Source organism: Alexandromys fortis, unplaced genomic scaffold (assembly GCF_014885135.2).
Source record: "Alexandromys fortis isolate MF-2015 unplaced genomic scaffold, M_Fortis_MF-2015_v1.1 scaffold_0, whole genome shotgun sequence".
Taxonomy (NCBI): domain Eukaryota; kingdom Metazoa; phylum Chordata; class Mammalia; order Rodentia; family Cricetidae; genus Alexandromys; species Alexandromys fortis.
The window spans coordinates 40,716,943-40,729,621 of record NW_026067949.1 but is presented as its reverse complement, the minus strand read 5'-3'; the positions used below and the strand labels follow the sequence as shown (position 1 = coordinate 40,729,621).

General features: G+C 42.7%; 1 protein-coding gene across 5 annotated transcripts in view; it reads right to left on the bottom strand.

The window, feature by feature from the left end:
- Positions 1–12,679, bottom strand: part of Rufy3 (RUN and FYVE domain containing 3) — a 79,074-nt gene that overhangs the window by 39,328 nt on the left and 27,067 nt on the right. Inside the window, exon 1 of one of the 5 annotated variants that reach the window (XM_050149619.1) lies at positions 11,182–11,248. The exons of the other annotated variants lie outside the window; for them this stretch is intronic. Within the exon in view, the coding sequence (XP_050005576.1) occupies positions 11,182–11,233 (52 nt within the window). The 5' untranslated portion in view covers positions 11,234–11,248. Of the gene's footprint in view, positions 1–11,181; positions 11,249–12,679 lie in introns of those variants that run through there. 5 annotated transcript variants of the gene reach the window in all.

The following is a 12,679-nucleotide window of genomic DNA, read 5'->3' as shown; positions in this document are numbered from 1 at the left end:
AAGGAACGGAACTAGAAATACTACATTAGGGGAAGAACTCAGGCTCATTAGACAGACACATATTCTCTTAGATGTGCATTTATGTGGGAGTGAGAATGTATCAGGAAACTAGAAAGGGGATTGTTAGTCAAAGGGGGAAATGATTTAAGTTGGGGAGGGCAGTAGAACGCTGTGATATGAGAGTGGGGGGGAGTAGTGGAGGTAGAAACGTTGAAGTAGGGAGAGTACAGGGAGTTGAGGGACAGGAAGGAGAGGGAGACGTTAAACCAAAACCAACAATGTATTTTTTAAAAAGTCATAAGGAAATCTGATACTTGATAAAAACAAATAATTTTAAAAATAAAAAAGGACCCAGGATGTAGCTCAGGGCTAGAGAGCTTGCCTAGCATCTGTGGAAACCTAGGTTTAATTTCTAATACTGAGAAAAATTAAAAGCATTATCACCCCCCCCCCACACACACAGAGTCTCACTATGTAGCCCTGGCTGTCCTGGAACTAGCTATGTAGACCAGGCTAGCCTTGAACTCACAGAGATCTGCCTGCCTCTGCCTCCCACCCGCTCGGTTTGTCTGTTTTTCTTTTTCTTTTTTTAAATATTTATTTATTATGCATACAATATTCTGTCTGTGTGTATGACCTCAGGCCAGAAGAGGGCACCAGACCCTGTCACAGATGGTTGTGAGCCACCATGTGGTTGCTGGGAATTGAACTCAGGACCTTTGGAAGAGCAGGCAATGCTCTTAACCTCTGAACCATCTCTCCAGCCCTTGTGTGTTTTTCTTGATAGTAAAAGAGATATCTGGAAACCCTAAAAAAGACCTTCATCATAAAACAGCACCTAACTAACGCAAAGACACTTATTTCTGAGAATTCGGTAGTCTTCATCACTAGCCTGATTGTGTACGGTCCGATCTGCACACTCTCCATAAGCCATGTCAGACATCACACACATTTCTACTCGGCAGAAGTGGAGGAGACTGACTTCTACACACTTTTCTGAGGAACTCTGTTAAGGCAGCCGGTCAAGAGTATCTCATGATAAATTCATCTTTACCGCTACCTTTTCTTGTTAACAGTATAATCCAAAACGGGCTTTGCTGAAATATGGCTCTGTTAGAAGGTTTATATCCACTCTTAATCTTCGGTATCAACTATTTACTTGTGTGAACTAACATTTGACTTTATGCATGGAATTTTGTCATTTTGAGGCTCAAATTCCCCTGAAGTTAAGTAACAATGAGAGAGAGAGAGAGAGAGAGAGAGAGAGAGAGAGAGAGAGAGAGAGAGAGAGCGCGCGCACAGGTCTAGTTTTGCTGTGAAAACAACATGCATTCATATCAACCATTCTCACGACACACTGGCACACGGGTTCTCCACGGGATGTAGAGAAACGGACACGCTCCCCCCTCCCCAAATTCCTCTGACACCAAGTACCATGAACTCCGTGGTCCTGGAGCATCAGTATCAGAACACAGGAAAGCCATGGGGGTTAGCGCTCAGGCGCAGTGGGGCTAGTGAATCTTGTCTGTAATTTACCATGAAGTGAAACACTTACTTAGAAGATTCTTGTCTCCAGTATGTCAAAACTTCACGATTCCACAAAGGCAAATAACGTATTGTAATATATAATTTAATAATATATGATGTATCTCACCAGGGGGCAGAAAGAATGAAATTAAAAGGAAAAGAAATAACTAAATAGTGTGTGTGTGTGGGGAGAACAAACTAACAAAACCCAAAACTTAAGAAACATCAACAAAACTCAAAGCTGAATCTTTGATAAAGATCAGCACTATTGAAAGCAGAAATGCTGACCCATGCCTGTAATCCTAGTAGCCAGGAGACTGAAGCAAGAGGATCGTGATCTGAGGTCAGCCCGGGCTACCTGGCAATGTCCTGACTCAACAATAGGCTTCATGACTCCACGTGTAATGTGACCACCGCCTCCCACCCTAGCTGCCATCCTTCCCTGCCCTGACGAGCTCTATCCCTTCTCACACTGTAATCCCAACAATCCCTTCTTTCTCTACAGCAACAATAGGAAGAAAACATTAGCAAACATTTACCCACAAAAGTTGAATGACTAAAACCAAAGAAAGGAAAGACAAGACACTGGGCTCACTGACCTAACAAAAATAAGCGGATTTTTTTTTAAATTGTTTTTTGAGACAGGGTTTCTCTGTGTCCTTGGCTGTCCAAGAATTTGCTCTGTAAACCAGGCTGGCCTTGAACTCACACAAATTCACCTGCTTCTGCCTCCCTATTGGGATTAAAGGTGTGCACCACCACTGCCTAGCAACTAGTGAAACTGTAAATGAAAAACGTGGGTGATTTCCTAGAAATACACAAATCAATTAAAACTGACAAGAAACAGAAAACATGAGCAAATAAGTAACAAGAAAAGATACTGAATTGGTAATAAAGCAAAACCTAAATTCCCAGATAGAAAACCAGAAGCGAATGACCTCACTGTTGAAGTTAATCATTTAGAATTAATAGCAATCGTTTGCAAACTGTTCCAGAAAATATTTCCTTACGACAGAAAGAGAAAAGAGAGACCTGCACTGTAATATTCCTCACAAATGCAGATGTAAAACGCCTCAACAAATCACTGGCAACATACACAGAAGATCATTACACAACCAAGCAGGACAGAGGCCAGAATGGAAGGTTTGCACGGATTCAACATACATAAGTCAAGCAAGGCAATACGCCAAGTTAATAAAGGCTGTGATTTCAATAGAAACAGATGTAGACAAAATGTAGGCTGACATATCTAAAAACACTTATATGTAACAAACTAGGAAAAGAAAAGAATTTCCTTTTTGTGTGTTTTTGGTTTTTTGAGATGTGGTTTCTGTGTGTAACAGCTCTGACTGTCCTGGAACTTGCTTTGTAGACTTACTTATTATCTTATAACTTATTATCTACTACAATAATATCTAAAGGTAAAAGGCTTTGCTGGAGGTCAGCAACAGGATACACACGGTCATTCTCACCAGTTCTTAAAAAACACCCTGGAGGAGAGCTTAGTCAGGGCAATTAGGAAAAACAGAAGACATCTAGATGAGAAGAAGGGTAAAATCAATAGTTTTGGAGATTATGTTATTATAGACTTAAAGATTCCATAAGCAAACAGAAAGTATTAGCTAATCAGTGTATTTGGCAAGGCTACAGGATACAAGATCAATACAAGACTTAATTGGATAGCAGTCTCTTCTCTGGCATATTGCTTTCTACAAGTCACTATGATCTAAAAATATTAAATGGAAAATTCCAGAAATAACTAATAAGTTTTAAATTGCATGCCTTTCTATGCAGTGTAATGGAAATGTCTCCCTTTCTTGCCCACAGTGGAAAGTGAATCACCTCTCTGTCCAATGAGTCATCTCTATGCCTGTCAGTCACTCAGAAGCCGCCTTAGTTACAGTATCACAGTGTGTCTATTATTCATTAATGGCCATTATTTAATAACGGCTTGAAAATGCAAGAGTAGTAATGCTGGAAATTTAGATATGCCAAAGAGACAGTCTGTTGTACAGTGTTTCTGTTCAGTGAGAAAATGAGCATTCTCAGCTCTACCAGGGAAAAAGACGCTTCTGCACCATAAAGTATCTGCGGTCATGTCCAATCAACCTACTACACAATATTATTATAATTGTTATCGCTTATTAGCTAATCTCGAATCCTGCCTAATAAGAAACTGAATGTTTTCCCTGAAAAGTATACATAAAAAAGCATACTGCATATAGCTTTCAGCATTACTACAGTTTCAAAAATCAACTTGTAGATGAGAAAGGACCAAATCAGTAGCAAAAAGCTCAAAAATGACTTCACTTGCATGGTATCAAAAAGAAAATACTTAAAAATAAATTGACAAAAGATGTGCAAGCTTTGTGCACTGAAAACAAAATATGGAAATGAATTTTTTTTCTTTTTTTTGTTGAGACAGGGTTTCTCTCTGCAGCTTTGGAGCCAGTCCTGGAACTTGCTCTGCAGACCAGGCTGGCCTCAAACTCACAGAGATCTACCTATCTGTACCTTCCGAATGCTGGGATTAAAGGCATGTGCCATCATTGCCTGGCTGGAAATGAAAATTTAAAGCATCAAAATAAACAGAAATCTAATGCCAATGGATTTCAAGACTTAATTGTGCTAAGATAGCAATACTCTTTGAGTTAATACAGATTCAAAGCAATCCCTATCAATACCCCAGCTGTCTTATTTACAGGAACTGGCAAGCTTATCCTAAAATACCTACAGGAATGCAAAAGACCCAGATGAATCTAAATAAATCCTGAAAAAGAAAGGAGCTGGAGAAATGTCTCAGCGGTTAAATGTGCAGAAGGCCCAAGTTTGATTCCCAGCACCCACAGCAAGCACCCCACAACCACCTGCAACTCCAGCTCCAGGGAATTTGACCCCTCTGCACTTGTGAGTGTACCCAGACACACAGACATGCACACACAGACACACACACAGAGATACAGACACACAGACACACACACATACGGTGCATACATGGTACACATATATACATGCAGACAAAACACTACCACATAGAAACACACACATAATAAGTTTTTTTAAAAAAGGAAACTAGAAAGTATTAGTTAAGGATCTAACGAAGCTACAACCTTATGTGCTGCAGATTGTATGTAAAATGGTGCAGATGCTTTAGACAAGTCTGACATTTCTCAAAAATGTTAGAGTCTAGGCTGCAGACATGCTCGTTGGTTAAGAGCTCTGACTGTTCTTCCAGAGGCCCTGGGTTAGAGTCCTAGTACCCACATGGTGGCTTACAGCTGTCTCATGATGCCCTCTTCGGGACCTCGTGTGTACACCTGTGGTGCAAAGACATTTCTAGGTAAAACACCAATACATGTAAAATAAAAATTAAAATCACTGAATTACCATTTTATCTAGAATTCCACTTCAAGATATTTTCTCAGTATGAAACATTATGAACCCATTGTGTGTTTTCACATAAACATTCCTTACAATTAACTACAAACACGTCAAATATCTACCAACATGATGGCTGGACAAAATATGGTGTGTCCACACAGCAGCATGTTTTCTGCACATAATAGGGACAAGCCCGGAAAATATGCTGAGTGAGAGAAGTCACGAACAAAAAGACATGGATTTCATGACAGAGTTTCAATGGGATGTCCAGAACAGGTGATCTACAAAGACGAAAAGGAGGCTGGGGATTGGCATGGACAGGCAGGTACGAGAAATAGGGAACGGTTGATAACGGGGACATGGGTTCCTGTTTTGGGAGATGACATTATAGAGCAGGATGGTGGTGATGTAAACACGCAGCTTTGTGAATGCATTAATGATCACTCTGTACACAGTAAAATGGTAGTCTTTACCCAGTGTGAGAATTACATCTCAATAAAGCTGACATTGAGAAAAAAAATGAGCGATTCAAGAGGCAGTGATGTATGATTTGTATCATCTTGATGCAGACCACTGAAACAAAGATACCAGAGATCCAATACTCTGAAAAGTGGGCTGAACTTTTAATACTTTTCAGAAATTGCTGTTACTTTTGACTGCTGTGAAATTCACAAATATAAAAGCAAATTTAAAAACAAGTCACAGGAAAGTTTGATGTAATTTAATGCCCCTGTTAAATGTTTTGACAAAAACCCTAAGGAAAGCTGTAAATACACAGAGCGCTGTACTACTTGAAAGAAGCACAGGGACTTCTCAGTTATCGCCATGGTACATAAAACCCAAATCGGACACTCCTTCTTATGGAGGACAATTAAAAGGTGGTTAGAAGATAAACAAAAAGAAAAGGAGCAAACGGAAAGGCAACGGCAAAAGAAAGCTGAGAGACGCTGGTGAGGCACGCACCTTCTGTATCATCACGCACTTGTTCCACCAAATCAGTCAAATCCTCCCAAGAGTCTTTGCAAACGGCAAAAAGAAAGGAAAAGAAAGATAAAATGTCATGCAGGCAAGAAAGGAAAGTGTTTTTAAAAATAAGATTCCCCAAGGGGTAACTGAGAGGGAGGCGGCCTGGGATTCTGTCATTTAACAGAGATTAGCAGGGAAAGGGGCTGGGATTGCGAGCATGGAGGCGGAGGTATTATTGCACCACTGAATGCTCCAAGCTACCTACGGTCAGCTACCTCAAGGTTCCCAGTGGACAGAAACAAGTGCGCTTACTTCACACAAGCAACACAGATGTTCTTCTGTTGAGAGCTCAATCAGACTCTGAAATCTGAGCGTGTGCCGCAGCCACACCGGTCGGCACTTATGTGGAACACTTCAGCAAAGCTGAGAGCATGTGGACATTCTTCTTCAGACTCAGGACAAATAACTATCATGATGAAAATGATCGACTTTTCTTAAAATAATAATAAAAAATCTAAGCATGATTTCTAACTCTTGCCACAGAACAAAGACAAAAGTTGTCATTCTGTGCACACATAAAACAAACCACCTAAATGTCACTAAAGTCATGTGGCCTTCATTGTGCAGAACTGGGAAGTGTGGAAAGCACCCCACAACCACAAATATTAATGTTTCTGCATGGCATGAGTGGATGTTCATATTAAATAGTGAAATCTAAAACAACCTCAAGCAAATGCAAAGCCTGCACTTTTACCAAATGAGTTAAGAACAGTTATGAAACATATTTCAGGTTTCCAGGAGTTTGTTTTCTTTCTTCTTTCTAAAGATTTTTTTTTTAATGTGTGTGTTGCCCATGTGGTGATACCCACAGAAGCCTGAAGAGGGTGCCAGAGTCCCTGGAGCTGGAGTTACAGGTAGCTGTAGCTCAACTGGCCAGATGTGGTTGCTGGTAACCAAACTCAGCTTCTCTGGAAGAGCAGAGTGCTCTTCATCCCTGAGCCACCTTTACAATCAAAATTTGAGACTTTTCAAAACGGTGGCTTTGTGTATGCAAATATCTCTTAGAAAGTGTCTCCCACAGAAAAAGTAGACTTCCAACGCCACTCCTATGACTTCATGGTACGCTGGTATTTAAACATCTTCTGTGGAGATGTGGCTGAGTGTGCTCTTCTCGTTCTAAGCCCTCGACTACATTACATGCTACCACTGTACACAACGGAAGATCATGGAAGCTCACGGCTCATGCAAATGCGCTTTCGGCCACCCATTCACATTACTGGGCTACAGATTCACCATGGTCTCTTGCCAGCAAACAGGATGGACATCCCGTCTTACCTTTTATTCACTGAAATTTTACTGGTCACCTAATAAAACAAATTCTCTGCTTAGTAAAAACAAAGCTTTTCCAAGACTTCTGCGGAGAGTCTGCAAAGTGTAGTGTCCACCAGGGGTCTCTGTGCTGTCTCCTGTGTGTCCTGTGTAGAGCAGTTTCTGCCGCCTCCCCCTACCATCTCTACAGGGCCTCACTCTAGGGTCCGTCCCAGGCTGGCCTGGAAGAGCTCAGAGCAATCTTTCTGCCTCATTTTTCTGTGTGCTGGGATTATGGGGTGGAATTTCAGAAATACAGCATCATGCTCAGGTCTGTTTTCTTTTTCAAAAGTATCTGAGTAACACACCCACCACGACGCTCGTCTCTCTCCAAGCTCGAGAGCTGCTTCACTGTCACTTCTCTTCCCTCAGCATCTCAGGGATTACTGCAGAACAGATGTGAGTGGGGTGTGACTAGCACGCACCCCTCCCCAAGAACAGACATGCTATTCTTTTATAATTCAAACTCTAAGTCTTATAAAATATTTTTGTTTTGCTTTGTTTTGGGGACAGGGTCTCACTATGTAGACCAGGCTGGTCTCAAACTCACAGAGATCTTCCTGCCTCTGCCTCCCAAGTGATGGGATTAAAGGCGTGCACCACCACTGCCCAGCTTTCTCTCTCTCTCTCTCTCTCTCTCTCTCTCTCTCTCTNCTCTCTCTCTCTCTCTCTCTCTCTCTCTCTCTCTCTCTCTCTCTCTCTCTCTCTCTCTCTCTCTCTCTCTCTTTCAAGACAGGGTTTCTCTGTGCAGCCCTGGCCTTGAACTCGCAGAGATCCACTTGCCTCTGCCTCTCAGGCACTAGGATTAAAGCTGTACACCACAACCACCTCCCATCTGTAGTTGTATTTTTGCAGCAACAGAAAGCAATCTGAAATGACTACTACCTAACACCATAGATAGGTGCGCTTTAACAATCTGCTATAGACCAGGTGTGGTGACACACTCTAATCCTGGCACTGGAGGCAAAGGCTGGCAGATCTCCGAGTTCGAGACCAGCCCGGTTATAGATCAAGTTCCCAACTACATAGGTCTCAAAAAAAGAAAACAAAACAAGAATTTGCTACAGATTAAGAACTGTACCAGATCTTATCAAAGTGTTAAAGCATAGCCAGAAGCTTCTGAAACAGCTTTGTCTAAAGAGTTTCAATTCCCATCTGACCCAGAAGGAAACCTAGTGTTCTCATGTGGTGCCATGTGACTGAGAGCAAACACGTGGCCACTACTCTTCCAAACACTTAGCTTACTTAAAATACTTCAAAATCAGTTATTATTTATTAATATGTGTATGATGTAAAGATATGCCCCATTACACAGTGAGTTTGAGGTTAGTATGGGCTATTTAAGATTGTTTATCTCTCTCTCTCTAGCTTCAGGGCCTGTAACTTGTGATCCTCCTGCCTCAACCTGCTCAGTGTTGCTCAGTTCAAAATAAAGATTTATTTAAATGTTTAGAGCACCCTGACAATGTATTTTTAAAGACTCAAGCATTACTGGATGTCTCAGATATTTTACTTCTAAAATGAAAACTGGCAACAGACACCCAAACTCCATTAGAAAACTGAGAACTCAATTGTCTGTTGCATAGCAATGGCCGAAGGAACTCTGGCTAGAGATACTAAAAGAGGGGTCAGATTGACCGTCACTGCCATTAGCCACTCTGGGGACAAAGCCCGGCCTGCATGTGCTGGGCAAGAGCTTTACGTCTGTCTGCAGCCCACTTAAAATCCTGTACTTTTAGATTCTGAGACAGGAGCTCATTACATTGCCAAGGTCGGCTTCAGAGTCACTCTGCACCCTACATAGGCCTTGAACCTTTGATCCTCCTGCTTCAGCCTTCTGAGCAGCTGGAATCCCAGGGCTAAGACACTGCAGGAAGTCACACAGGTAATGCAGGCTATGGCCACAGATGTAGAACACTGACTATGGATGTGAACACGGAGAAAGCATGTTCAGAAAGAGCATCCAGAAAGAACTTTAAGTAAAATGTATTACTTTTTATTTTATATTTTTTGTGTATTGTGACTTTAACTAGAAAAATGTTTCAATGAAACTATACATGTATAACAACACTAAACATTTCATTTTTAAAAATTCTATTCTTTTGAACATATTGACACAGAAACTTGTAATTCTGGGACATTTAAGTATAGTGAAAAGCAAACAATTGCTTAGGAACAGTTTCATTTATCTACATAAAGGGTTCTAGCTCAAAAAATCCTATTTCTTCTCTAGAACAGTATCCAACAAAAACTGGGGGTTGAGATGGTCATGGCAAAATACCTAGGGTGCAAGTGTGAGGATCTCAGTGTAAACCCCAAAACCCATGGTCATCCATGTCTGTAACTCCAGTTCTGGGCCATGCCTGCTAGCCAGCCAGTCTAGCCCATCAGTGAGCGCCAGATTCTCTTGTCTCTCAATAGTAAAGTGGAGAGATGATAGTGGATGACACCTGAGGTCAACCTCTGCCTTTTTATGTGTATGCACAGACCTACACATACTGTGTACATACATGCTCTACACAGAGAAGACACACCTACACATACTGTGCACATATATCCTCTACACAGACAAGACACACCTACACATACTGTGTACATATATCCTCTACACACACAGACACGCCTGTATATTGTGTGCATACATACACTTCACACACACACACTCCACACAAACACACACAAACAAAAAAACAAAAAATATAAAGCATTACTCCCATGAAAGCTACTCAAAATGCTGAGACAGGAGGACACGAGACTCAAAGTTAACCCCGGGCAACAGAGAGATTCACAACACTTTCTGATACCCATAGCAACTGTCAGGGGCAAAAGAAGCCACAGGAGAAAAGCTCTCTGCTCGAGACGCAGCTCAGTGGCCGAGTGCCAGCTGATGCATGCATGGGAGCCTTGGTTTGATTTCTCAGTACCACAAAACAGCCCCACCCTATGAAAAAGAAAGAGAGGAAGAAAGAAAGAAATGCAACTGAAAAGCAGAGGGCACGGTGGGCACGCACAGCATTTGCCCCTTCCCCAGCCAGAACTTGATCCCCAGGCTTGGGACTCTGGCAATTTGGATAGAACTGAATTTCATGTAAGCGCTATCGCGGCTAGAAAAAAAATCTGAAAATGATTTATATTTCAGAGGTTATAGAGAATGACTTCTGCGATGCAGAAGCTGACAATCCAAGAAGAGTTTGTGTGAGCTCTTCATTCATTACAAAGGCACGAAGGATGGGGAGTGGGGGTGGGATGAGTGAGATGCCCCCCCCCCGGGGTTAAGAGCATTGAAGACCAGAGTTCAGATCCCAACATCCATGTAACAAGCCTGATGCTCCTTCCCCAAATGTCTCTAATTCCTTCTCCAAGGAAGCTAATGTCCTCTTCTGTCTTCTGTGCATGCCCAGACACATTACATACGCTCACACGGACACACACACACATGCACACAAAAGAAATACATACATACTTTAAAGACAGAAGGGAAGCAGGTGTTGGGGTACACAAACACCTATAATCTCTTGCACTCAGTAGGTGGAGGCAAGACCAGCCTGGGGGCACATGGCCAGATACTGGCGCAAAAAAAAAAAAAAAAAAAAAATCAGTTAAACAAAAACAAACAACCCAAGCAGTCTATTTTTTTAAGGGTTAAAGACTAAACAATTAAAGATTAACATAGCAGCTCTGTCTACCAGAGAGTACAATTGGCAGGCTCTGCAAAGAACCACAGCCGCAGACAGCAGTGCGGGAGTACCTGGGGATGAGTAGGAAGGCGTTCTGAGAGGGCCAATAGGGGTCATCCCCCACAGCAGCGCTGTTTGTTACAGCGCTCCTACAGCGATCCTGGCCGGTGACTGGAGGACTGTAACACAATTAAAATCTACTACTATTTCTTACTAGACTTAGGAATTTACAGAACCCAGAGGCTAGGAGGAGAAAACTTACCCAGGAGGGTGGCCCGACACACCGCTCTCCCAGCAGAGCAACTGGAAAACATGAACCTTGTCCAGAGTACTTTGCCCCTGGCCTTGCACGCCGTTCACAAAGACTGCCTTGTGCACACATAATCATGACTCTGAGAACCTGACAATATAAATCTATCACTAACGGCCACTGGCAAGAAATGTGCTAAGTCTCCCCAAGGGCTGATTGCAAAAGGGGTGTGTGTGTCCGCGTACATGTGTGTGCACATGTGCATGGGCTTACATGCGAACACGAGTGCGTGCGTGTGTGTAGGATGCAGGATGATGTCCTCTATTGCTTTCTACCTTCTTTTTTGAGACACTGACTCTTATAGAGCCCAGAGAACTGCAGGCGTCCATCTTCCTGTCTTGGCTCTGCCTGCCCTGGGGTTAGGAGCCTACCATTGCGCCACTGCACCCAGACTGAACATGGGCACTGAAAACACGATCTCAGGTCCTCAGGCTCACGGCACAAGCACCTCATCCACTGAGCCATCTTCCAGCCCCCAGGATTTATGTTCCAAACACTCAGGAAAGCAGTAAGCCCCAGACAGAGGCCTCTTCTGTAACCCAGGCATTTGGGATGAAGAGCTGGGCTACACAGCAACTTCGAGCCTGGCCTGAGCTATTCAGGATGCTACGGGAATAAAGGAAATGCTGTGCTGATACATCTAGGTCTAGACACCGGGGTCACAGTGCAGCTGGCATGCTCATGGGCACGGCAGTCCCCAAGCCTAACACTGTGACTTTTAACAGAAATGTTAAAACTAAATACTGCAAATTCAAGGGTGGAGAGATGACTCGGTGGTTAAGAACACTGAGTCCTCTTCAAGAGGACCCAGGTTTATTCCCAGTACTCACATAGTGGCTCATAACTATCCATAATTCTATCTAGGTCTAAGGGGTCCGATGTCCTCTTCTGGCCTCCACTGGCACTGCACCCATTGGGTGCACAAACAAAATACCCACATATATAAAATAAAAATTAAACGATATATTGGAAAAGGAATCCGAAGTGATGCTTCTGCTTTGGGCTACAGTCTGCTCACATTCACATGAAGTATTGGGGTACAAGTGAGACGAACGGATGAACAAGTGCAAATCTTCCTAAGTGTTGTGTGGGGGGGAGTCACTTCCCCGGTTAGAAAGAGACTTGGAGTTCAGAGCAGGTATTGCTCTTGCAGAGGAACTGAGTTCTGTTCCCAGGCCCCATAAAAGGCGGTTCACAGCTGTCTGTATCTCCAACCATAATCCCCCATATATGTATATATAAAATAAAAAGGCCTTTTAAAAAAGCGATTTCTGGGTCCAGGGGTAGGTTGATCCCGAATTTCCTGAGAAACCGCCACACTGCTTTCCAAAGTGGTTGCACAAGTTTGCATTCCCACCAGCAATGGATGAGGGTACCCCTTTCTCCACAACCTCTCCAGCAAAGGCTATCATTGGTGTTTTTGATTTTAGCCATTCTGACAGGTGTAAGA